The sequence below is a fragment of the Scatophagus argus genome, chromosome 9 (genome assembly GCF_020382885.2).
Source record: "Scatophagus argus isolate fScaArg1 chromosome 9, fScaArg1.pri, whole genome shotgun sequence".
Classification (NCBI taxonomy): Eukaryota; Metazoa; Chordata; class Actinopteri; family Scatophagidae; genus Scatophagus; species Scatophagus argus.
Genome location: NC_058501.1, coordinates 18,469,728 through 18,494,558, shown reverse-complemented (window position 1 = coordinate 18,494,558; position 24,831 = coordinate 18,469,728). Strand labels below are relative to the sequence as shown.

Below are 24,831 nucleotides of genomic sequence, written 5' to 3'. Positions count from 1 at the left end.
TACTGTAAACTTCACATTTGCAGCATTCGAATCCTTTACTCATATCATACATCAAAGAAGCTAAAAGTTCTCCAATACAAAGAAAACAGTCCTGCATTCAAATTTATATCCAAAGTGAAAGCAGCAATAGTCATCATGCAGAATGGCTGGTGTCCATGTTGTGTTATTGTATTGTTCCATCATTATTATTGATGTATTTACATGAAAGCAGTACCCATTGTATTTGTCAAGGTGGAGATAATCTGAATGCCTTTATATTCTGCTAAGTGGTTTTAAGTTCTAACAAAGCAATCGTATTTTTGTATGTAATCAAGTAATTAGAAAAGTCATCAGCAACCATGGCCCTAAAATAACTGTAGTGAAGATAAAAAACAGTATTTTCTGTAGTATAAATTAACATTGAATTGAAATAGTCAAAAGCACAAGTGCCTTTTTCTTTTGGCCACTTGATTATATTTATGATATTCTAAATGTTGCCTCGCTAATAGCTTGCATTCTCGAGCAGGCTGCTTTTCTGTTTTGTCCTATTCTTGGTGTATTTTTCTGCTTCATTGCCCCATTTGACGTCTGTGTTTTCCAGACTTTCGTTTTCTGAAAAGGGAAGTGAGTCAGACAAAGCCTTATGTGGCCCATGTTGAAAGCTAGCATGCAACAGAAAAACAGTCCAGTCACTTGAACTGCAGTAACCCCTCATTACCGCTCGCTCTGACCTGAGTTAGACACAGGAAGTCTGTCTGGCTGTTTGAAGGCCTCGTCTCAGCTTAACTTCTCTGTTTTCACACCAAACGCCCTGCTGCAAAGAGCCAAATGCCCGTTTGTTGCTGATGACTCGCTCTTTAAAGTGCTACTGCTTTGATGAACACCCTTCAGTTGAGCTAAATGAGTCTTCACATGCCTCAACACTCACACATTACCTGTGGAAGACTAAATCTCCATCTCTTTTGTCATGAGGTGGGCCAGTGGGTTTATGCATGAGCTTGTGCTTGCGTGCATTACGAGCTCTTCTTGAATAATTGTAGGAGGCATAGGGCGTGAAAGTGCACGCCTCGTGTGCTCCCAATTTGCAATAACAAGCTTACAAAAAGCTGTTTTTGTGTTTGACCGAGGGCCCCTGTGGAGGCTGATGTTGTGTGCCAGCTCTGAAGGGGAGGGGAAGGATGGAGAGAGGAGAGAGGGGGGCTGTATAAAGAGGTAAAATCACTGCAGGGGTGTTTTTGGAGGGGTAACTAGCAGTCACAGGCTAGCTACCACCTGCTAATTTGCTGGGAATTTTTTTGTTGTTGTTGGGCAGCACTCAGAGTGAAGACACCCTATAGGAGCAGAAGTGCTGAACTGGCAGGATGCATGTGGTTTTCCTGTTTTTACCATCCATGAGTGATCCTAACAAGAGCAGTTTATTGTAGGAGTTTCACTTGTCTGTTGAAGGAGGGGGGAGGGTCCTGGTTCCTGAAAGAAATGATATCATCGGAGACAAACATCTAGTCAGAGTGTTAGTCACTCTTTCATTTCACATGCAGTGCCCTTTGACACAGACAGAAAGGATAAACATGTTTGTTAAGAAGCTGTTTTGTGGAGAAAAGACTTCAGTTAACAAACATGTGCCGTGTACAGTTATCAGCAGTATAGATTAATCTATACTAATCTACATAAAGTACACTATATAGACAAAGATATTTGGACACCTGGTCATTACACCAACAGGGACTTTAATGATGTTACATTCTAAATACACAGAACATAATATAGAGTTTTTCCCCCCTTTGCGGAGAAAACAGAAAGCTTTTGGGTTTCGGGTATTTCTATGTGTTTTTTTTCCCCATTCATACAGCATTTGTGAGGTCAGACACTGACGCTGGACAAAAACCTATGTTGTAGTTCATCCCAAAGGAAACTCATCCAACCATGTCTTTATGGAGCTTTGCTTTGTGCACTGGAGCACAGTCATGCTGGAACAGAAAAGGGCCTTCAACCAGCTGTTGCCACAAAGTTAGGATTGTCGAAAAATGTCTTGGTATGCTGAGGCATTAAGATTTCCGTTCACTGGACATGAGGGGCTGAGTCCAACTCCTGAAAAACAGCCCCATGCCACACCTGGATTCAATAATTAAAAGGTGCGTCTGAATACTTTTGTCTATATGGTTTATCAGTCATATTATATCAATTTTTGAGTTATGAGTCACCTTTTTTATCTTCATTACACACACACACTCACAAGGAATTATTAAGCAGCTATCACCTTGATAAAAATTATTTTCTGCAAATGTGTGTTCGATTCTTGAAACTCACAGAACTGGTGCTTCTTTATGACCCTAATATAGTGTACTTTTTCCTTCCAAAAAAGAAAACACAGCTGCATCTTCGTGCAGCATGGATTCACGTAGAGGGGTCAGAGGAGAGGAGGTGAGAGGAGACGAACACGGGACAAATGGTGTCCTCTGCTGGCCTCTGCTCTGCACTTCAAAGGAAAAATCCTGCTGAGTTTCATAAGCATAACAATTTGTGATCTGAGTTAAGGACAATCATGACCCCCCACCCCCACCCCCACCCCCCCCCCCCTTTGGTGGGTTCAAATGTGTAGGAGCTGAATGTTGTAATTTTGGGCTCATATACTTTGTATCTAATGTAACTGGATTTGCTGTAATGTAAAGTAAGTGTATGTTTTTGTTTTGGTCAACTGGTTTTAAGACATGTCTGAGAAAATGGCAATTTTATAGGTTGTTGGACAATTTTTGCACATATGTAATAACTGGCAGTGCAGAGACAAACAAAAAACCTGTGAAGTGACATGGGAGCATGACGTGAAACCAATGTTCCTCTGATAGAGACAAACATTGCAGTTTAATAATAACCTTAACCACTAGACCACCAGGATAAACATGCATGCGGGCACACAGCCTACAAACAGTATGAATGCCTCTCAGTGTATGTCTTATTGGCATGTTTGAGCAAGTACATGTGTACTGATGCACTGATGCATGCCTTTCAGTCTTAGATGAGCCGAGATAAAGGTAGACATGGCAGTGTCACCATAAAAGAATATTCAATCAGGGACACAGCGTGTTCCCAAATGCCTGCTGGGATCAAGAGAAAGGAATGTGGGAAAGATCTTAACAAGTCTGGACTGGAAAAACGGTAGGCCAGGGACAGGTAGTGGCGGTTTGGGAGGGGGTGGAAACGGGAGAGGACTGGGGTGGAGTGTAGGTACGGAGGAGACAGAGAAAAGAGTAGTACATTTAAGCAAAATGGAGGGGTAGGTGCAGCCGGTGGTTGAAAAAAGCTATAGCTTTTCATAATTGTAATAACGTGGGCGCTTTATTAAAAGTTGAGCTACATTTGGAGAAAAGACTTCAAGGAATTTTTTTAGATATTTTCATCATTATAGTCAAGCTTCTAAAAAGACTACAAACAGCTATTGTGAAGTCTCATCTTGTTAGTGTAACTGAAACTCATCTTAAATGATAGATTACTCTTTAATGTTTGATCAGAGAAACAAACAATGGACACTGAACATCTTTTCTAGGTTCTTTATTCTCTCAGCACTGTGCGGCAATGCTGCAGCCGCAAGCAGTGCGCTTACAGTGAGCAGCATGGTGGGCATATGACACAAGGCACGCTCTATACTCGGACTGAAGACTGAACAAGACAGGCACGTTACACTCACTGATTATCATAACCATGACAAGTCACTTCTCTGTGAACAACAGGAAAAGCAGACAGGGCACTTGGATGGTTCGGTATCACCTCTAGAACAAATCAGTGCATTTATTGAAATAAAAGACACTTGTGTTTGGTACATTTAGGGATGATATGGTCCAGAATCACTGCCTATGAGGCTCAAACTCAGCAGTTATATTTACAACCAAACAAACTGTGGGGAACATAAGATAAAAATGTGGAGGGGAAGGCAGCTAGAGCAGTTAATTCCAAGTAGAAAAGCGAAGCACATTACGAATAATTGTCTCCAGTTTGTTTTGAAGGCTGTTACTGACTGGGGTGCTTGTGTTCAGTGAAAGGGGTCAATAAAAGAAGAAAGGATGACTATGCATAAGATAAAAAATCCCAGATGTTTATCTGCTGACTGTTTTGTTACACACCTCCTCCTTCCTTCATCTCATCCACCCCCTTACCCTCAACAGTGGAGCACCCAAATGTAGATATCTGTAACTCTAAACTCCCCATGTTCCCCTCTTTTCCAAGGTATTAAGATATCATTGGTTTACACATCCCTCCTGCTACAAAAAGTGGACAACCAACCATCTAAAAACCCTTCAACAACCACCAGTCTCTCTTTTTAGGCTGTGGCCGTCTCCTTGACCTTGTCCACAATGCTCTCGATCTTCTCACGGATCTCAGTAGTGTAGGGGGACAGCAGATCTGTCAGCTCATCGATCTTGCCCTCAAAACTGGTGCGCAGGTCCTGGGCGGCGGCCTCCAGCTGCTCTCTGAGGCCCTGAGCCTGGGTCTCCAGCAGGGAGGTGATGTCGCTCAGCTTCTTGTTGGCAACCTCGCCGGCCTGTTGGACGTAGGGCTCAACGTGCTCCCTCGCAGTCTCCATATTCTGGGAGGTGCGGGACTGGAGCTCACCCAGGTAGGTGGTCATAGTGCTTGGGGTGAAGAAGAATGACACATTTAAGTTTCACATTTAACAAAATGTAAAATATATATATATATACAGTGAGCATTATGAAAGCCTCTACTGTACTTACTTGCGAATCTCCTCAGTATCCTTGTTCAGGCGCTTCTTCAGCTTGTGAGTGTAGGTGCTGATGCGAGACCGGACATCCTCGCTGTTCTGCTCCATCATGGACTTGAGCTCGCCCAAATACTCAGTGCTACGCTCCTTGGCATCCTCCATGTCCCTCTGGAGTCTGTTGACCAAAAGCTGCAGGTCCTGAGTCATCTGGCCAGTGGAGGTCTCAGTGTAGGGCACCAGCTTGGTCTGGATGTCCTCTCTGTAAGTTGTCAGCTCTGCCATTGTGTCAGTAATCAGAGTGCTGGAAGCAGAAGTTATCAGGGTTGTGAGCATAGCACAAGGATGAGAGGTAATGTTTGGAAATGAGAGGAAAGGATGAAAGCAAAGTAGTACTGGAAGAAGGAAAGGGACAACTGGACTGATATTGAAAATTACTTACTCTAGCTCCCTGCTGAGCTGAGAGGCCTTGAGGTTCTGCACAACTCCATCGGCTTTCTGGTTCAGATCGTCGATGTACTGCCAGAAACGATTCACGGCTTCCTCCCAACGGACTGGGGTGGCATCAGCCTGGCGCACAGCACGGGCATTGCAGCCTGTTATGGAAACATGTGGAAAAGCTTGGATGAATATGCAATAGTCCAGTTTAAGAAAATAATGATAGTTAATGCCAGATCAGTAGCACACTCACCAGTGATGACTGCCAAAGCAAAGATCAGAGCTACAGCCTTCATGGTTGTTGGAAAGACAAATACACCTGTGAATTAAAGAGCAAAAGGTGGCAAGTTGATATGTTGCAACATAAAACAAATGTAGTGTAAATTCCAAGAGTTGTTACCTATTTTAAAGACTAAAAACTAAACAGAGGAATGCTTTAAAGAAAAACATTAACTTGCAATCACACTAATGGGAATAAATATCTTCACAGCTCATATCTGAGAATAAAAGTTTAAAAAGTAGATGGAATTTAATACAGATACACTAAGCAGAAAGTAGTTTTTATAAACCGGTATATGAAATAAAAATGCAGAGGTCTCTGCGCACTGCGTGGTCCTCCCACTCACCGGAAAGGTTGAGCGTCCTCTGTGCTCCCTGAACGGTCACTGAGGGCTTTTATACAGTCCCGGGAGGCTGCTGCTGCTGCCGCCGCCCGTGTGTCGCGCGGAGGGGGAGGAGGAGGAGGAGGAGGAGGAGGACGGTAGGAGCGTGTGCTCGCGCGCGCACGCGTTCACGTGGTGTTGATGATGATTGTTGTCTGCACGGATTCCTGTGTCTTACCACGCAACATGCAACCAACACCGCGTCCGAAGTTCTCACAGGTTGGTGTTGCTGATTGAGCAATCCGTTTGCCACAAGGATAACAGGGCGAAAGTTTCAAACGTTGTGTCCCGAAACACATTTCTCTGTTTTCATGTTTTTCACAAAATTGGCAAATCTTCAACGACGGGTATCCGTTCAGAGGTAGAAAGTAGCATTTTCAATCTGATTAGTTTCCAAGTCTGCTTTAAACGAAGCTTTATCCTTATAGTCAGACGTACAGTAGATCCAGAAGTAGAAGTAACCACACTGCAATGTAAAACACACCAGTACAAGTAAAAGTTGGTGGAGATGAAGCTACTATGAGCATCTTTTATGAGCTTGCTGTAGCTAAAATTATAGCAATGTGTCATATTTTATCAGCTGATTGCAAGTTTTGTTCGTTTGTTGTTTGACAAATAAGGATAGTGAAAGGAAAGCACAGCATTTCTAAATGTGCTTAGTTTAGTCAGTGCTTATGCATTTCAGTGGAAAAACAATCCACTTTTTATTTTTTTTCAGATGCTGAACTATTTAGCAGATTCAGAGTTTGCATAGAAAACATGATTAACTTAAAATATACAACAGTATACATCTTGGCAATATGTGCACATTATTGTGATTTAACAAATGAAACTGTTACCTTAAAAACTGATAGATGTATAGATAGAAAGATATTTTCTTGTTTTTTGTACTTTGTACAAGTACTTTTGTACTTTACCTTTACTTTTATGTGGTGGTTTTAACACACCACCAATTATTTGCACCTTTGAAGTTTAATGACAGCAACTTCACAGTTTCCCCCCCCCTGACCATTATCACCAAGTGGTCTGATATGAATACAAATTGTCCCGGCACCAGGATGTAAATTAGCCTTTCAGATGTGCATTCCAATCTAAATGCTCTGTGAGCGCTGACCATCGTCACCTCCAGCTATCCTCCCCCTACAGATGCACAAGCCTCATACGCCATTTTTGCATGACCACTGCACTCTCGTGATTTCAGTGTAGCACGGCGAACTTTTCTGTATGAAGATCATGTGTACCTGATTCCATTTATTATGTGCCTGGTATTTGCTGTACTGTACTGCTGCATGAGGTAGAGCTATAAGTTTCTAGCAAATGTCGGAAGTATAAGAAAAGGTGCCAGCGCTTCAAGATGGGCATGTTTGGGCTTGGGGACACTCAGGTACAGTGAGCACACTATACAAAAGAAGGATTTAGAGGTAATACAATACACAGAACATAAATTATTTAGCAAACTACACAGGAAAAAAAAACAGATCTGTTTTTATATTGTAGGTTTTCACAGAGGACAGTTAGTTCCCAGAAATGTACAAGATTTTGTAAGTGTCCCAAGCCCAGATAAGCAGAAGAAAGTGGATGGATGGATGGATGGAATACAGGATTTTGAAATGCTGGCACAGGAAAGGGGATGTTTGATGCAGAAAGAAAGTTTTTACCCGACTTCATTGCGCAACAAATATTTGTTTAGTGGAAGAACATAGCTGTCATGAGGACAGATGACAGACCTGTTATTTTCCTGTTATTCTAAGGTGTTAAAGGGGAGTAACACAAAATTCTGCACCTTGTGCACAAGTATTTTCTATGGGCCCCTTCTTAAATCCATAGCTATTCTTTCTTCTTACATGAGGGCCCTGTATACTCGGTTCCCATGTTTTAAAGGGCTGTTGTTGAGAATCCAATACATACTCCCCTGTTCTCAATAAAAGCTATTGATTAGGTAGTTTTCAATCTTGTGAATTTTAACTTACATGAAGGAGGAAGCGGACTTTTGGTTTGGTTTGGCGCTATCTTATTCTTTAGCGATTTCATTCCAACCTGTGTTGATTAAGTTTTTAAGTATCATATTGTACAGAAAGCAGTTTAAGATGCAAGTAGCAAAGGTTGCATCTGGTGTTTTGACGTGTAGTCACTGCTCTTTGACTTTGGAGTATTTCAGTGGCACCACCAGCAAGCACCAGGACACCACTTTGAGAACCATGGAGTATTTTTCCAGCATCAAACAAGAGCGGCCCATATTGAGCAGAGAAAACATTGTAGAACTGATTTATCATTCTTTATAAGTTATGTTTTCAAATTATAAGTGGTGAAAGAATATCAACTCTGACACTGTCACTGTCCATGTGTAATGACCTTTACCCTTTAGGACTTTGCCATCACATCAGTAGATTTCTGTTTTGTCATTTTTCACAGAAACACAACTTTACACAGGAGCAAAGTTTGAATGGGTTGACTTGGTCAGGCAATTAGTGTGAGAACATGATAACAGTAGTGTGTGATAACCTAAAGGGGTCAACCCAGTGTTAAGAGATTATTCATCTATGTTCTCGTGAATTAATACAGTCCTTTCTCTGTTTAAATGGCAATGATAAATCAATACATTTAGGTGTCATTTTTAAAGACCAAACAAGACCTTTGACCTTGGTATTCCATGACTCTAGTGTGTTGTGTGTTTCCCTGCAGGAGGTGTGTCACACGCACAGCATACAGTAAATTTAGCTAGATAAGAAAGTCCAGTCCAGTTCAAACACGCCAACAAATCAAGGCCAGTAATCTAATCCCATTGCTCTACCTAAAACATTGTCATACAGTGCCTTTTGTTGTTTGTGCATTCATCAGGACTATCTTTTTACATCAAGAACATGTTTACCACCAACACCAGCAACTAAGATGTATTTCCAGTTTGGAGATTACAGATGTAATCGAGATATTTTGTGTTCATATGATGCAGAGCTGGTGGACTACAGTGACCTAACAACAAAGGCTAAAGGCCAGAACAGATGAACCTACCTTCCTTTGCTGACACACTGGGCTAAAGGGACAGACGGGGAAGTGAAACAGAGAGTATGAAGAAGAGCCATGAGGTAATACAGTAAAATATCTGAGACAGTCATCTGAACTACAGCTGCTTCCTTTTGCTCCACAACAACACAGGCAACGTCAGTCAAGCCAGGGTGTGTGAACGACAGTAACCCCAGTCTGAAGACGTTCTCGTGAAGTTGATTTGAAGAATTTGGTTTTTGGTTAAGGCTGGATGATCTCATCCCTCTGAACAGGGAAATATCTGTTTGGACGAGTCAGCAAGGTTATTACAGTTAATGTCTGTGGGTTAAAAGTGGTTGAACCGAATGTTCAAGTTCAGAACTGAGTGTTTTTCCAGCAGCACATCCCCCATCAGCTGGTTCTGAGTCAGAGTGGTATCAGCTGATGGGGATTTGAGCCAACAGAGCCAAATGTTTCAGTAGGGCTGCTGAGTTTACAGCATAATGAAGGGGTCACAGGTCTCATGCACTCAGCAGCTAATGCATGTCTGTCAGCAAAAGTAACCTTGAGTCTGATTACCGCCTGCTGTCATTAGCTGTATGATTCTCAGGGCAGGTGGGTAAGCAAATGCTGTAGTTAGGCTAAAGGAAACATGGTTGGCAACATGTTACATTATATGGACAAAAGTATTGGGATATGACCATTACACCAACAGGGTGATGATATCACATTCTAAATATATAGCCTTTAATATGGAGTTGATCCCCCCTTTGCATCTATAACAGCTTCCACTCTTCTGGCAAGGCTTTCCACAAGATTTGTGTTTCTGTGGGAATTTCTAAACATTCATGCAGTAGCGCATTTGTGAGGTCAGACACTGATGTTGGATCAAAAGGCCTGGCTCACAATCTCCATTCCAGTTCATCCCAAAGGTGTTGGATGGGGTTGAGGTCAGGACTAATCCATCCATGTCTTTATGGACTTTGTTTTGTGCACTGGGACACAGTCATGCAGGAATAGAAAAGTGCCTTCCCCAAGCTGTTGCCATAAATTTGGAAGCATAGCATTGTCCCAAATGTCTTGGTAAGCTGAAGCATTACGATTTTCCTTCACTGGAGGTAAGGGGCCGAGCCCAACCCCTGAAAACCGGCCCCGTACCACACCTGAATTCACTAATAAAGAGATGTGTCCCAATACTTTTGTCAATATGGTGTATTTTATATTCACAAATTCTTTTGGCAGAGCATTATTTTGAATCAGTGTAAATTACATCCAATTCGGAGTAGTTTGACAATTTAGGGAACACCAACTCAGTCTCACAAATAACAGGACTTTACACTTTCAAACTGTGTGCAGTGCTTGCAACAAAGTCCAGTTTGCATGCACCTTGCATGCAGGTGGCAGCTAAAAAAATGAGTTTGATCTTGACGTCATGATTCATACAAAGTAAGGATGATTATGACTGTCGGAGTTATGTCACATATCCCAGACATGAAGAAGCCATTTAAATGTCAAGACTCTACAGCAATCTTGCCAGTCTGCTCTAACAATTGCAAATTTTAATGACGAAACAAGCGTGAGCTTCGAAGCACTTCCATCAAAATTATAAAACATTGATCAGCTCCTCAACAGTAGCTACACCATGCAATATTCACTAAGTATTTTAAACTTTCTTCTCTTCAGAAGTAAGCGTAAGTGATCTGCAGTAAATACATGCATTTCATTATAGCTCACAGTGAGTTTTCATTTGTCTGTCTTGATTTTTCTGCCATATATTTCCTGTCTGATTGCCCAATGCTTACAGAATGCTTAAAAACATCACAAAGACAAAATAGCTGTGATAGAGTAGGAAAACAAAAATAAAAGAAGGGGTGGGAAAGGTGGGTTCTCCATCCCAGTAAGCATTTCTGTGCAGTTTCTCATTTTAAAACATGCAACCTAATATAATAAGAAACCAGAGTTGTTTGCGTGCTTGGAGGGTTAATTGTGAGTATAATCTGACAGCTGGGGGGCAGAACAGAGGAATGTTGTTTGCTACTGGGTAAAGCAGCGTGGGAGCAATCTGGCAGAAGGGATGGAGGCACAAAGGGACAACTAAAAAGCAAGGTGGAAGCTCGAAGTGTTTATGAACTTCCAGACTTGCAGAGACAAACCTCAACATGTCCTATCCAATGGGTGAGGCGGAGGTGGGGGCAAGATTTTGCAACCAGACACTGAACAAGGAAGAAAAGCTTTAATCCCAACCGATTTCTGTATAGAGCTGGTATAGAGAGTTTGTTGTTTTCTTTTAGCTGTCCAAAGTGAAATCTATGCATTAAATGAAATAGCGGGTCACTATGTTGCCCATATCTGCACATGGTTATATACAGTGAAGTGACTGTACATGTTCACCAGATGGCACTAAATCTTCTTGTTGCATTCAGTCCAGTTTTCATGTTTTCTTTTATGGGACATTTGTGAAGTTGTTCAAAAGTAACTAAAACTATTTAGTAAAACTATTTAATTAGGTAGGAGTGATCAGCTGCTGTTTCCATTACCACATTAAGATAATTATGTAAATGCTGTTTCTCATTTTTGAATTTATTTGTTGATTTTTCGTCTGAGTTTGAAAGTTGTTTTGTCAGTTGCTCAAATTGCAATCAAATTGTTTTGGGGCCACAAGTCACAAGCAACACACACAGACCTTGTACATAACATAACAGACTCACAAGTTTGTGTTTTGATTCTTATTTTATTTACATAATATAGGAAGAAAACACAGTGTGTGGTAACAGACCAACACTCGATATTTTACCTATTTTTTAATAGTTTAAATATATATAAAGACATCTTAAGCTTTCAGAACTGGTGAGCTTATGTTGTCATATTGTTAACAACAATGTTGTGTTCCTGGAATCAGAGAATTAGTGTAAGCAGTTTCTTTCTGTTTCACTTGAGATGGAGGTTGACTTAGTTGGCTTTGACAAAAGACTCGTAAAGGGTGGTGAGACGGGCCTTGAGGTCCTGAGCATAGGGATCCAGCTTCTCCCTCAGCTCCTCAACGTAGGGTGCAGCCATTTCTCTCACCTGCTGGGCTCTCTGAGTGAGCTCAACCTGGACCTTGTCGGTCACTGGGGCCACATTTTCCTGGAAATTCTGCAGGTGCTGGTCCACCTTCTGCTTCAGGTCATCAGTGTAGGGCCCCAGCTGAGCCTGCAGATCCCTCACACTCTGCTCCAGGCTGGTCTTCAGCTCTTCGCTCTTCTGCAACAGGGTGGTCCTCAGGGTCTCGGAGTCCAGGGAGTCTGCATAGGGGGCCAGCTCCTGTTTGAGCAGCTCCACTCTCTGCTGGATCTGGGCCTTCATGTCTTCAGTGTAGGGCTCAAGCCTTTCCCTGACAGTGTTGAGCTCCAGGGTCACACGCTCTCTCAGCACATCAGCCTCTGTGGTGACTTTGGTGATCAGGTCCTGGGCTGCAGGGGGAAGCTGCTCCTGGACGGAAACTGCATACTGGCTGGCCATGTCTGTACTCTCTGTCAGACGGGCGCTAAACAAAAGAGCCAACAATAAGACAAAGTGTTATTCATGTGCTCGTTTGGAGGACTTGCATGTACATTTCTAATATAACACATTTTCCCACCATTAGCATCAGCAATGGTCACACAGCTTTTGTATGACATACCTCACTTCCTGTCCAAACTGAGACTTCCTGATCATCTGGAGAGTGTCATCAGCTGTCTGAGTGGCCTTAGCAACATAGTCCCAGAAAGCATCAGTCATCACTTCCAGCTGTGGCTTGGGTGCATCAGCATAGAAGAGATTGGCCTGACAGCCTGTTGGACGGACACAACAACAGTTTATATAACAGATATATTAAGACATTTGTACTAACGCATATGTACCCCTGAGCAAATGTTGTAGTTGTTTTTAACTTGTACATACAAGTGATAGAGTCACACTCCAAAAGCAAATAATGATATTTTGCCACCATACTCACCGCTGAAAACAGCTAGGACGAGCACAACAAGGACCTTCATGGCTCTTAGACCTTATAACAAGAAGATCCAAAGCTCGTTAGCACAGCATGTTCAGCCACAAGTATTTCTAAAATTAACACATGAACAACATGAAAATGACTGCTTGGCTGAGCCAGCTCCTCGTCATCTTACCTGAGTTTTTGCTGCTGTATCTGCAACTCCACTTGACAGTGCTTGTGTTCAGCTTGCCAGGTTCTGCAGCTTATATAGGGAGCCAGACGTTAATGATCGCAAAGTTCAGGTGCCCCGCTGTCACTTAGCCTCACCCTGCTGTCCTCACTGACATCCTGTGCTAGAAAATCTGTGTAGCACACATGCACTCTTACACTAAAGCACATGCTCACCGATGTTCATTCTTAATGACAATAAAACTTACTGTGATTGCATTTTCTGCAGCGATCACCTGGCAGATGTCAATTTGTATTTGAAACCGTGATTATTGTGGTGTTCTTGTGTTGCTTTACTTGATATATTTGCCTAAATGTAGGTGTGACTCATCAATGTTAGTGTGACAGCATCCATAACTTTTATCTGAAATGAACATTGTCCTTATAAGCTTGCCTGTAATCACTTACCTGTTCTGAGCTGCAGATAACTCTCTGCCAGGACAGAAAGCACGTATCTACTTAATGTCTTTGATGTGTGGCTTTGATTAGATAGACAAGAGTTGTTTTATTGTCTATGTTAGCTTGACATTTATTCCAGCTAACATGACAGTAACTCATAGTTCTAGTTTCTGTGTCATGCCAATGTTCAACAGTCACAATCCGGGTCAAGGGTTAGCAGGCTCAGACACCGTCAGCTGAAGGACAAAGTAGCTGCTGTCTCACACATGATGTACCATAGTTCACTTTCTGTCAAACCACTTTTGAAAAACATTTATTTTTCTGAGTTGTGGTAACATTACACAAGGAAATACCCTACAGAGTCTGAGACATGAAACAAGAATATTTTCCGTATTTATAATATGTATTTATAAAAGGCCATGGTGATGTATTTACTTCCAGCTTCTTTTGTTGTGTAAGAAAAGAAGTAGTTGGTAAACTTATCACTAACAACGATTATATTTCATGCTGACATAAAACACCTAAAACGCATGACAGATGAATATTGATAATACTGTACTTGAAATATTTTGGGTACTCACACTGTGCATTTAGGTGCACACCTATCCAGGCAACTAAACACACTTCCAGTGAAGGCTGGAGACAGCACTTGGCTTTGGAGAATTTTACTGAACAAATTCATAAATAGTGATTATAGATCAGAAGGAAAAAAAAAATCAACATAGCAGCCGCATAAACTTTTTCATATTGTTGCTAAACAGGACATTAAAATTATTTTCCTGGAAACATTTGAAGAAAGAAATGGGCTAGTAGTCTAGTATAGTATAATAGGCTACGCAGTAACAGAATCTTGATTTGTTTGTGATCATCACTTTCCAGTTGGGCCTGAGTTAAATGAGAAGTCCATGTTCAGATGCGTCTCTGGTTCTTCTTTTTCAACTTTACCGACTCCACAACGTTCCCATTGGTTTTGGTCTGACATGTTGGAGCTCTAGTGCAGTATCTAGTGACGATGAATATCATTTATTTCCCTGGAAGAAGGATATTTGTTTGAGTTTGTTAGTGTAGAAGTTGGAGAACTGTGTGATGTTCTATCTAATCTTGCTGTTTTACTGTGAAAATGACTCTCCCCTTCTGCCTGTGTTTAGGTCAGGCCTCAAGTGTAATTGTGTCAGGGAAATATAATGCTTTTTCACTGCTATCTGCTAACTGCTAAGTTTACATTCTTTGTTATTTTGAGCCCTTTTCACTGTTAAAATAATAGTGCCTGGTTTCATTCACGCTGCTTGACCCTGTTACAAAGTCCACCAGTGTTAGCATGCCATGGTTATCTGGAGTTATCTGCAGGCTGTCTGTGCCGGACTACGTGGCGAGATAATTACCCCAAATGCTTTCTAGAGAGGGGTCAGAGCAGGACTACTGTAATATTTCTAATAACATAAGCTTTTTCAGTAGTACATTCCTTAAAGCCACATAACTGCAGCATACTGTAAAGCAATGATTCCCAACCAGGAGTACTTGTACCCCAGGTGGTACTTCTGCAGTAGTCGGGGGGGGTACTTGGAAATATTAAAGAGCAGCTCAATTAAAAAATATAGAACTTATGATTTGATGAAAAAAAGTATATCCACATATTGAGTCAGCTATAAAAATTAATTTAGGTGGTTCAATTAAGAGTGCTTCAAATCGAGATCAAAAGAGAGTAAAGGAGATGATATTAAACTGTATGAAAATATTTTAACATCCATTATTTTAATCAAGTTTATATAATTAATAGTCAAATTCATTCAGTCTGAAATTAGTTCAAATTAACACATTTGGATTATGACTTTGGTTGTTGATGTACTTGACTTGACTACATAGATCTGTATCTGTCGGGGTATTTCATATTTAAAAAAAAAATAAATAAAAGGTTGGGAACCACTGCTGTAAAGGCTGTGTCCATGCATCTGCACTATATCTGAGCAGTCATGTGATAATAGCGGGAGAGGCAGCGGCAACAGGAAGAGAGCCATTATGACAACACGGCAGAGACTCCTGGACTTTGTGCTCTTGACTACAACTGGCATCTGTATATATATACATGTACCGGTCTGACACAGTCACAAACACGATTTAATGCTCAGAGGACACACAAGCCAAAAGCAGGTGAGAATCACACTACATATCAAAACAAAGCTTTAAGGGGCAAAGATATATATTTATATATATTGTGACGTTTTGAATGCAACTTGAAAGTTAACCGAATCAAAATTCTTTTTCAGCCTGACGCAGTCATGAAGGTGTTTGTGGTACTAGCCATTGCAGTTCTGTCTGGTGAGTTGCAATTTGGTTTTTTGCTGTCTTTTCAATATAGTTTAGTCACAGCTGCAACATAAAAGTACAACAACTTCACTAACTAATCACAATCAAAATGAACTTAATGAACTGAACTAAACGGCTGAAAATCTGCACGGTTCTCAAACTGTTGTGTCCGTCCAACAGGTTGTCATGCCAACCTTTTCTATGCTGATGCACCCAAGCCAAAGCTGGAAGTGCTGACTGATGCTTTCTGGGACTATGTTGCTAAGGCCACTCAGACAGCTGATGACACTCTCCAGATGATCAGGAAGTCTCAGTTTGGACAGGAAGTGAGGTATGTCATACAAAAGCTGTGTGACCATTGCTGATGCTAATGGTGGGAAAATGTGTTATATTAGAAATGTACATGCAAGTCCTCCAAACGAGCACATGAATAACACTTTGTCTTATTGTTGGCTCTTTTGTTTAGCGCCCGTCTGACAGAGAGTACAGACATGGCCAGCCAGTATGCAGTCTCCCTCCAGGAGCAGCTTTCCCCTGCAGCCCAGGACCTGATCACCAAAGTCACCACAGAGGCTGATGTGCTGAGAGAGCGTGTGACTCTGGAGCTCAGCACTGTCAGGGAAAGGCTTGAGCCCTACACTGAAGACATGAAGGCCCAGATCCAGCAGAGAGTGGAGCTGCTCAAACAGGAGCTGGCCCCCTATGCAGACTCCCTGGACTCCGAGACCCTGAGGACCACCCTGTTGCAGAAGAGCGAGGAGCTGAAGACCAGCCTGGAGCAGAGTGTGAGGGATCTGCAGGCTCAGCTGGGACCCTACACTGATGACCTGAAGCAGAAGGTGGACCAGCACCTGCAGAATTTCCAGGAAAATGTGGCCCCAGTGACCGACAAGGTCCAGGTTGAGCTCACTCAGAGAGCACATCTGGTGAGGCAAATGGTGGCTCCCTATGCTGAGGACCTGAAGGAAAAACTGGACCCCTACGCCCAGGACCTACAGGCCCAGCTCATGTCCCTCTACCAATCCTTTGTAAACGGCAACTAAGTAAACTTCCACACCTGCTTCATCTTTTACCAAATGCTGGCCTTGTTTGGTCTACCTCTATCTGAAGCATGAAATATAACAATTTAAATATCTGAATTGTACTGTACACCAAATTAAACTGGGTGTATACCCACAACATAATATTTATTGCAGGTGCAAGTATTGCACCTCTGCACTTGTCAAACATGTATATACTTAGTTTTTATTGCGTGTTGTGAAGTGAGAAACTGTAACTTTTTTTGTAATTTCTGTAAGTTATCAAAAATAAACAGCCGAATATGAAATATGCAAATTAGACCAGTCTTTGTGTTCTCTGCAGCCTTTTACAGAACATGTAAATTTCCAAGAAATCAAATCACAATAAATGTTTTCAGAGAGCACAGCCATCCCTTAATGTACACAGCACTGATAAAAGTATGTTTCCAACATCAACATAGAGGGCCTTTTTTCACACGAGGGAACAAGTATTTTCACTTCATCTCCCTTGTCTTAACATGTCTTGGTTCCTGTGACAGTTTCTTTTCTTACATGAGGCAGACTGTTGTTTTTATTCCCATACATGTCAACGCTTGCCATGAAAGTACACCTTAGCGGTGTCAACACTAAAAAACTGTGAAATGCCTGTGGTACAAATGTGATGTGAGAGAGGCCTGCACAAGTCACTTATGGATCCTGTTTTCACAAGAAACAAGTGATTTTCTCAAAAGCAATCAGAATAGTCATTTGATTCTATTTAAAAGGGCAGATTTTTTGTGGCGCTTTGAACACCACAGAATTCTTTCTGCAATTAAAAAAAATTGAGCAACCTCTTATTGTTGTAAATATACAACATAATGCCCTGTCCTCCCCCCTCCCTCTATTGACCGTGCTAGCATCCAGCGTGGAGGGTCAGAGTCCAGTGCCAGTGCCACATTGACTCACACACAAAAAACCTGCGATGCATATTTTTTTCTCTGAATACATCAAAACAGAAATAAATTGAGTACATATTGTGTATGGGCCATCTTTGCTGTAATCTCCCATCTCCCTCTGGTAGGCGTTACAGAGCTCTGTATGCCAAGACTCCCAGACACAAAAACAGTTTCTTCCCCCAGGCTGTCTCCCTGATCTCCCCGTAAACCACCTGCCATTGTGTGAACCATCACACTGTTTGCACTACATGTATGTATATATATATATATATTTCCTTTCTTGTAAATACTTTATTCTTCATTTTCTTCATTTTTATTATTATTATTGCTATTTTGTATTTTGTATGGTGCACAGGACAGAGAAAAATTCGGAGTCAAATTCCTTGTATGGTCACACATACTTGGCAAATAAAGCTGATTCTGATTCTGATTCTGATTTCAAGTAAAAAGAGTTATTTTCTTTAAAAACACAGGTCTTCTCTCTTCTACTCCCCGGCCACAGTAGGTAATCCATTCACCGAGATGGCAGTTTATTGGGATTCAGCAATTATTGGTTTGCTTATATGATGTAGCCTACATTTGTGAGTTTCACGCTTCAGTCATGTCTTTACTGTAATGCACAATTTAGAGGGATTCACTCAATCACAAACAAGTCGAACTACCGCAAAGCTCTGTGAGAATTTACACAGGCAAATCTGATCTCCCATTTTCGTGCTACAGCCTGTTTTACACCTGATTAGCACTTCTGTGGGCACCCAGGATGACTAGTCACACTGCATTATAAGTCAAAACAGCTAAAGGGCACCGTTAAGGCCTTTATCCCAACGGCCACTTTCTAATACTGGAAGCTAGACTGATGTCTGCCTCATTCAAACTCCACAATACAGGCCATTGAGAGGAGGGAGTTGTGTGACGCATACAGGTTTCTTTGAACAAGACATGTCTTGCCCTACCCATAGTGACAAACAGAGATTTAGAGTTGTTTTCATGCAGATAAGAGGTTGCCACAAGACCATTTGATAAGCAGATGAGTGCCAGTAGAAAAGAGAAGAAAGCTGTGTCACGTCGACAGGTCATTATAAATTCTCTCAGGCTATGTTGTTTGCTCCACCTTGGTGTCCCTTATCAGGTGGTCTGGTTTCATAACAGGATGGTTATGAGGAGATGTTTTTAGCAGAAGAAAACACCTTAAAAAATATGTGAAGTTAGTGTTTAAAAATTGAAACGGCTGAACAACATGCTGCAGTTAGAGAAGCTTTTAAAATGCCGATCAGAATCAGGAAGGCCTCAATATGGGGTCATTGTTTGAACATGAAGACCTTAACCAATGCATCATTTAAATGTGCTTTTTGTTTCATTAACGGAAATGAACAAAAACAGTGAGAGATGATTCACTTGATAACAATTATGATTTGTGGAAAGAGGCTGGAAAGGTATGAAAAGTTCCCCAGTCCAACACTGGGGCCCAGAAATAAGTGGATTTTATTCAACTGTGGTAAAAAATAAGTTAACTGCATCTAAAAATCTTGACCCCTCTGAAAACATGATATTCTGTTCAGATGATGTTCATGATGCCGTTACAATACTAGATGATAACAAGGCTGGTGATATGGATCATATTAATGCAGAACACCTAAATAAAAGCAGTTATGGGCTTTGTCCTCCACTTGCCATGCGTTTACTGGTTTCATAGTTCACTGTGGCCTTCCAGATTCTATCACATCTGTGTTGTTGCCGTCTGTCATTAATGACTAGGCTGGTAAATGAAACAACATGGATAATTATAGACCTTTTGCCCTTGCCAGGATTCTCTTTGGAAAGAATCCTGCTAGCAAGGTTGGAAATGTTTGTTCTCGCTACTGATAATCTGTCTTTTAAAGGAAATATGGCACAGATATGTGTCTTCATGCTGCAAAGAAGATAGCTGCCAAACATGGAAATGTGGAATTTCCCAAAATTCCACTGTATTCATGTTTAATTGAGGCATCCAAAGCCTTGGACAGAATTTGCTCCTAAGTATAGACTTGGGAACACTTGTCTTCTGCTATTCCCATCAGACAGTGCAGGTTAAATGGGACGATGTTGTATCTCCCGTGTTTTATGTAAGTAATGGAGTTCGCCAGGGTAGAATTCTGTCTCCTATTTTGTTCAGTGCGTGTATCAAAACAGATGAATGAGTGTTCAAAAGGCTGTCTTGGGTGAAACTCTGTTGCCAGTCATTTTATATATGTTTGCATTTTATTTACCTTGGTCATTTTCTTACCGACGATCGACTGATGACGACAGAGACATTTATCCTCAGTGCCTGATGTGGTGTTCTATCAGTAAAAAATGTTCATTATCGAGAGCTGTAATGAGGTTGCTGCTTCAGGTTCCCACATATGCACCGTGCCAGTCAGCTGTTGGTGCTATCTGGTTTTCCTACATGTGAGGCACTTCTAAAATATCTGCTGTAAAATGTTATACGCCACTTGACTGAGTCTGAGAACAGCATGAAAGGGGCTTTAATGAGCCCCACAGGAATATCTGATCTCTGCAATCATCCAGACCCAGAAATCAGAGATAAGAATCAATTAAAATTAACTTCACCCACCTAATCATCATCATCATCATCATCATACAGAAGGGTCAATTACATTTTGTACATTTTGTCGCTAATACATTTACTGTAATAACATTTTGGATGGAAGACTTCTGCTTGTAATGGAGTATTTTTACTCCATTGTAAAAGTCTTCTTATTTGTTGAATAAGGAGAGAAGTGTTATTTATTCTTTATTCTTAACATTATTGTCATGCAATACTTCATGCATCACTCTGCAGTAAATCCAAACAGCATGTCAGCGTTAATAAGTGTGTAAATATGGCCACACCGCCACCAAGTGGTGAAGCAGCGACAGAGCAGTGTGAAGCCTTGACCGTGAACACAGTATCACAGTGTCATGAAGGGAAAGACAACATGAGAAAAATGTATATTCAAACTGATTCAGTTTTGATTCTTTTACTTTTTTCCTTTTTTGAACTTCTTTTTTCTCTTCTTTTTCAGCTGCCATGGAGAGACGTGAGGATGTCAGTCATTATCAGGATATCAATGTTATTTAGAAAATCATGTTTCACTTTCGAATAGGAAATTATAATATTAATAATAACACAAATACAGAAATCTTACAAGTGAAATAACTAAAATGGTTAAAATGGTAACCAAAACTTTAGCAGATTTGTTTGTGTTCATGTACATCTCATGAACATTTTTTTTTTTAACATAGAGAGGTGGATTCTGTCAAACCCCATGCAATGAGAACATCAACAAAACACAAATGTGAAACATGGTACGTGGTATTTGGCTTAAAACAACAAGAAGTTTTACCTATGTGCAAGTCTTTTAAATTAGGTTCTAGGTTCTCGTGAGAGAGGATGATGATTCTCCAATGACAGGTAAGTCGGCACAGATTTTTTTAGTGTTTTAATCAGCTGCACTGATGTTTTGTCTGATTCCGTTTCACTGTGTAGACAAACGTATTGTGAGATTATCTGTGTGTACGTGCATGCAAGTGTCAAACAGGCAGAATGTCGTACGTGGCCTTGGTATGTACGCAGCTCTTTGGTATTTCCATGCATTGTGACAGAGATGATAAATGAGCTCTCTGGTATGTTTTTAATGTCAGGTGTGATGTACAAGCTTTGTTATTATGAGCCTAGATGTGCGGGCAGAGTGCTTATTTTCAGTAAGTCTTCTCTTGCCAGTATGTGTTACGGTAATTGTACAAAGGTAGGGTAAGGTAATCATTTTACAAACAAAGGCAAGCACTCTTTATGCAGTTTATTTTATTAGTTCTCCAAAAAGTGTAGCTTTGAGCGATCTAACATTTATATTTCCTATATTTAAAAAAAACTGAAACCTGAAAATGTTTTCCTTTGTCTAAACAGAAAATCAGAAAATGTGTTTTTGTTTCTTCTGGTAAATGTGATTTTGCAAGAGGCATCCACCTCAGTAAATGAAAACACAATGCATTCATTTTAGTTTCAGATTTCAGATGGCGCTTGTAGCATGACTGCAGTGATCAGATACTTTATCATTTATCTCACATTTTCCCGCATGTGTCCTCCGCCTCTTTGATCTGTTTGAAGTACTGGAGATGATGCAAAGCAGGCAAAGAGAGATGATTAGAAATTGAGAATAATTGAGTCAAAACAAGAAATTTGGCGACATTTTCTCTGATTTGACGCTTGTAGTTAATGTTATAAATAATCCATTTGTGTTCACAAAGGTGTGTGATCCATGTTTATGGCAATTTATGGAAAGATTTATGTCACTCTTATCCAACAAACTGAACCTGGTTTCTTTTACCTGCTGCTCTCTTGTGTTTTATCAGAAACAGATGTAGGAATACATCTGGATATTGTTGAAATAAGCAAAGATATGTTTAAAGATCCACACATGATTCAAATTGTTACTTTTTGCCACTTGTATTTGCAGAGAATAATAATAATAAAATATGTTTTTCGTTTAGGCCTAAATCTGCACGAGGGAGACATTCTGCCAATAACTGTGAGCACCTTTTCTGTCATACTATTGTATGTATTGTTATACAATTGTATTGCATATGTTATTTGTGATACAACTGAAGAATACCATGAGAATGTTAACACAGAGATCACTCTTCTTGTTTCTCCTCTATGATTTCAAAGGGCTATGACAGGAATGTCATTCTGGGAAATCAGTTGAGACGGGAAGTACCCGTCCCATATGTGCTGGGAGGGGTAGACCAACATTGTCTGGCTTTACTCGTGTGTGAATAGGAAAGTGAAATGAAAATAAACTCGATGAACTTGTTTGTTTTATTGTCACATACACTTCTGCTTGCTCACCTTGAAATATGGACATGATTACCAAATGGATTCCACAGGTGTTTGACCGCTTACAGCTAAACTTCAGACCCTTGGATGATGAGCCAAACTACACTGCAGTCATCAAAGACAATGTGTGGTTCTCTGTAACACTGGACATAATTGCATAGAATGTTATGTTGCTGTAGTATTATTAACCTACTCTCTTGTGACTCTGGTGACTATATCTGTTATAATGTAACTTGGTTTTTGTGTGAACCCAGTGTGGGCCTCACTTTCCTCATGTAAATGTATGCTAATATGTGTTGTTTTTAGCCACATTAGCAGGTGGGTTCTGTGAGTGGTAGCATGAGTCATCCTTTGGTCCAGACTAAATTATTACACTAATTATCATACACTGTTGGAACAATGTATGACTATATATCTGTTATGCACTATAGTCAAGATGTCTTTTCTAATGCCAGTGGATCCAAAGTCATCCGATGGTATCAGAGTACCATGATTGGTCAGTGTCTAGAAATGAGCCCTTATGATGTTCTGAAGCTCCAAAAGCTTTACAGCTGCAGTAAGAAGATATTTTACAAAATAATGACGCATGAACATATGTTATTATTGGTTTTGCATAAGGTGACAAGTTGGACCGTTCAACTTGAGCCACGTGAACCTGGCTAAAACCAATTTTAGGAGATGCAACTACAAAGCAAATGCAAAGAAAATTCTAAAATGAGTATGTTGAAAGCTTTGTGAACAATGTATTCCAAAGAATGTGGACACTGCTGTAACGCCTCCTTTGTCGTTAGCAAACTGCGCCATTGTTTTCATGTTCCCAGTCCAGTACATTATCATGCCTTGTGTTATTGATTGCATGTGATTGTTGTTTGATATCAAAAGAGGTCTGTGGTTATAACAATTGCTACAGCCATTGATTCACTGATATCATTTTCAGTGAGTCTGTTATAAGATCTGTCAGACTAATTGTGTAAAACAGAATGTTCAATATGTTCAATTTACAATCATATTAAGCAGAATAAAATGATTGCTTAAACTTTTCAACCTCTGCAACTGTAGAAACCACTGTAATTTTAAACACAACTGTGGTGTAACATGTACCATTTGTTCCCATTTTCCCCAGTCAGTCTGCGGGAGCCACGTTTGTCTTGCTGATAGCCCCAGTGGCCCTGACGTCTGGAAACCTGCCCATGACACCCTGAAAAGGTCAGCTTTACCTTACAAAGTTATTGATTTAGTTTTACTACAGAGAACTTTGCAAAGTCAAGAGGGAGGACCTGGGAAAGAGTAAAAGAAAGGCAACATGCAGCCCTGCTTGTCCAGTTCAGCAAGTCATGTGACCATTCAAACTCAATCTACATTCTAAATGTACACCTTTTCTTGAAAATAGCTTAACCACATTTACACAAAGAATAAATAAACAAAAAATGTATATTCGAATCGATCCAGTTTTGATTCTTTTACTTTTTTCTTTTTTGAACTTCTTTTTTCTCTTCTTTTTCAGCTGCCATGTGACAGGAGTGAACAGAAAACATTCACATGGAGAGACGTGAGGATGTCAAAGTCATTATCAGGATATCAATGTTATTTAAGCCTGATTGTGTCTCTGGGTTGTATTATGTTGTAGAAAATCATGTTTCACTTTCAAATAGGAAATTATAATATTAATAATAACACAAATACAGTAATCTTACAAGTGCAATAACTAAAATGGTTCTAACTTTAGCAGATTTGTTTGTGTTCATGTACATCTCATGAACATTTTTTTTTAACATAGAGAGGTGGGTTCTGTCAAACCCCATACAATGAGAACATCAACCATTGCACAAATGTGAAACATGATACATGGTATTTGACTTAAAACAACAACAAGTTTTACCTATGTGCAAGTCTACTACAGAGAGACTTGTCAAGAGGGTTTCATCTTTCACATCATTGTCATTTCCTCCTTTACGGATTCAAACAGATTACTCCATAGTACTAATCTGACACCACATAAGCCTGTGAATATTCTCATTCATCCAGGTCATGGTTATCTCAAGGAAGTTCAATCGAATGCAACTGGACTTAGTTATTTCTCTTTGAAGACATTTCACCTCTCATCCAAGAGGCTTCATCAGTTCATGCTCGCTTGACTAGGCTGGGACTAGTCCAACTAGCTGGTGTGGAGACCCAGGTATTTAACCTCTGTGGAGGCATTCACATGGCCAGTGGTGTCATAGGCTCGTGTAGTGCCCCATTGTGCCAAACGACAGTCGTTGGGGGATGGTAAAGTTGGTTTCAGTCGACAGTCGTCGAGTCACATGGGGCCCTTTGTGAATGGCAGTTGTTCTAAGAGGCTAAGTTGTTGAATCTCCTGGGAAG

At 40.6% G+C, this 24,831-nt stretch overlaps 3 protein-coding genes and 2 long non-coding RNA genes across 5 annotated transcripts; 3 read left to right on the top strand and 2 right to left on the bottom strand.

The window, feature by feature from the left end:
• Positions 1-3,510: 3,510 nt before the first annotated feature.
• On the bottom strand, positions 3,511-5,847 carry apoeb (apolipoprotein Eb). Its single transcript, XM_046399603.1, has 5 exons — positions 5,755-5,847; positions 5,382-5,447; positions 5,133-5,286; positions 4,707-4,994; positions 3,511-4,604 (listed from the first exon to the last, which is right to left on the bottom strand). Exons 2-5 carry the CDS (start codon positions 5,422-5,424, stop codon positions 4,292-4,294), a joined length of 798 nt encoding a protein of 265 aa, XP_046255559.1. The 5' UTR covers positions 5,425-5,447; positions 5,755-5,847; the 3' UTR covers positions 3,511-4,291.
• Positions 5,848-5,874: 27 nt separating this feature from the next.
• Positions 5,875-24,194, top strand: LOC124064810. Its single transcript, XR_006844324.1, has 3 exons — positions 5,875-6,009; positions 8,741-8,873; positions 23,972-24,194. It is a non-coding gene; the product is annotated as an uncharacterized LOC124064810 (long non-coding RNA).
• apoa4b.2 (apolipoprotein A-IV b, tandem duplicate 2) lies at positions 11,480-13,382 on the bottom strand. Its single transcript, XM_046399604.1, has 5 exons — positions 13,364-13,382; positions 12,921-12,989; positions 12,749-12,799; positions 12,434-12,584; positions 11,480-12,298 (listed from the first exon to the last, which is right to left on the bottom strand). Exons 3-5 carry the CDS (start codon positions 12,786-12,788, stop codon positions 11,722-11,724), a joined length of 768 nt encoding a protein of 255 aa, XP_046255560.1. The 5' UTR covers positions 12,789-12,799; positions 12,921-12,989; positions 13,364-13,382; the 3' UTR covers positions 11,480-11,721.
• On the top strand, positions 15,398-16,993 carry LOC124064807 (apolipoprotein A-IV-like). The gene is made up of 4 exons (XM_046399601.1): positions 15,398-15,502; positions 15,619-15,670; positions 15,839-15,989; positions 16,125-16,993. The coding sequence occupies exons 1-4, from the start codon at positions 15,473-15,475 to the stop codon at positions 16,699-16,701; spliced, it is 810 nt and encodes a 269-aa protein (XP_046255557.1). The 5' UTR covers positions 15,398-15,472; the 3' UTR covers positions 16,702-16,993.
• Positions 20,733-23,095, top strand: LOC124064811. Its single transcript, XR_006844325.1, has 3 exons — positions 20,733-21,045; positions 22,122-22,159; positions 22,300-23,095. It is a non-coding gene; the product is annotated as an uncharacterized LOC124064811 (long non-coding RNA).
• Positions 24,195-24,831: the final 637 nt, after the last annotated feature.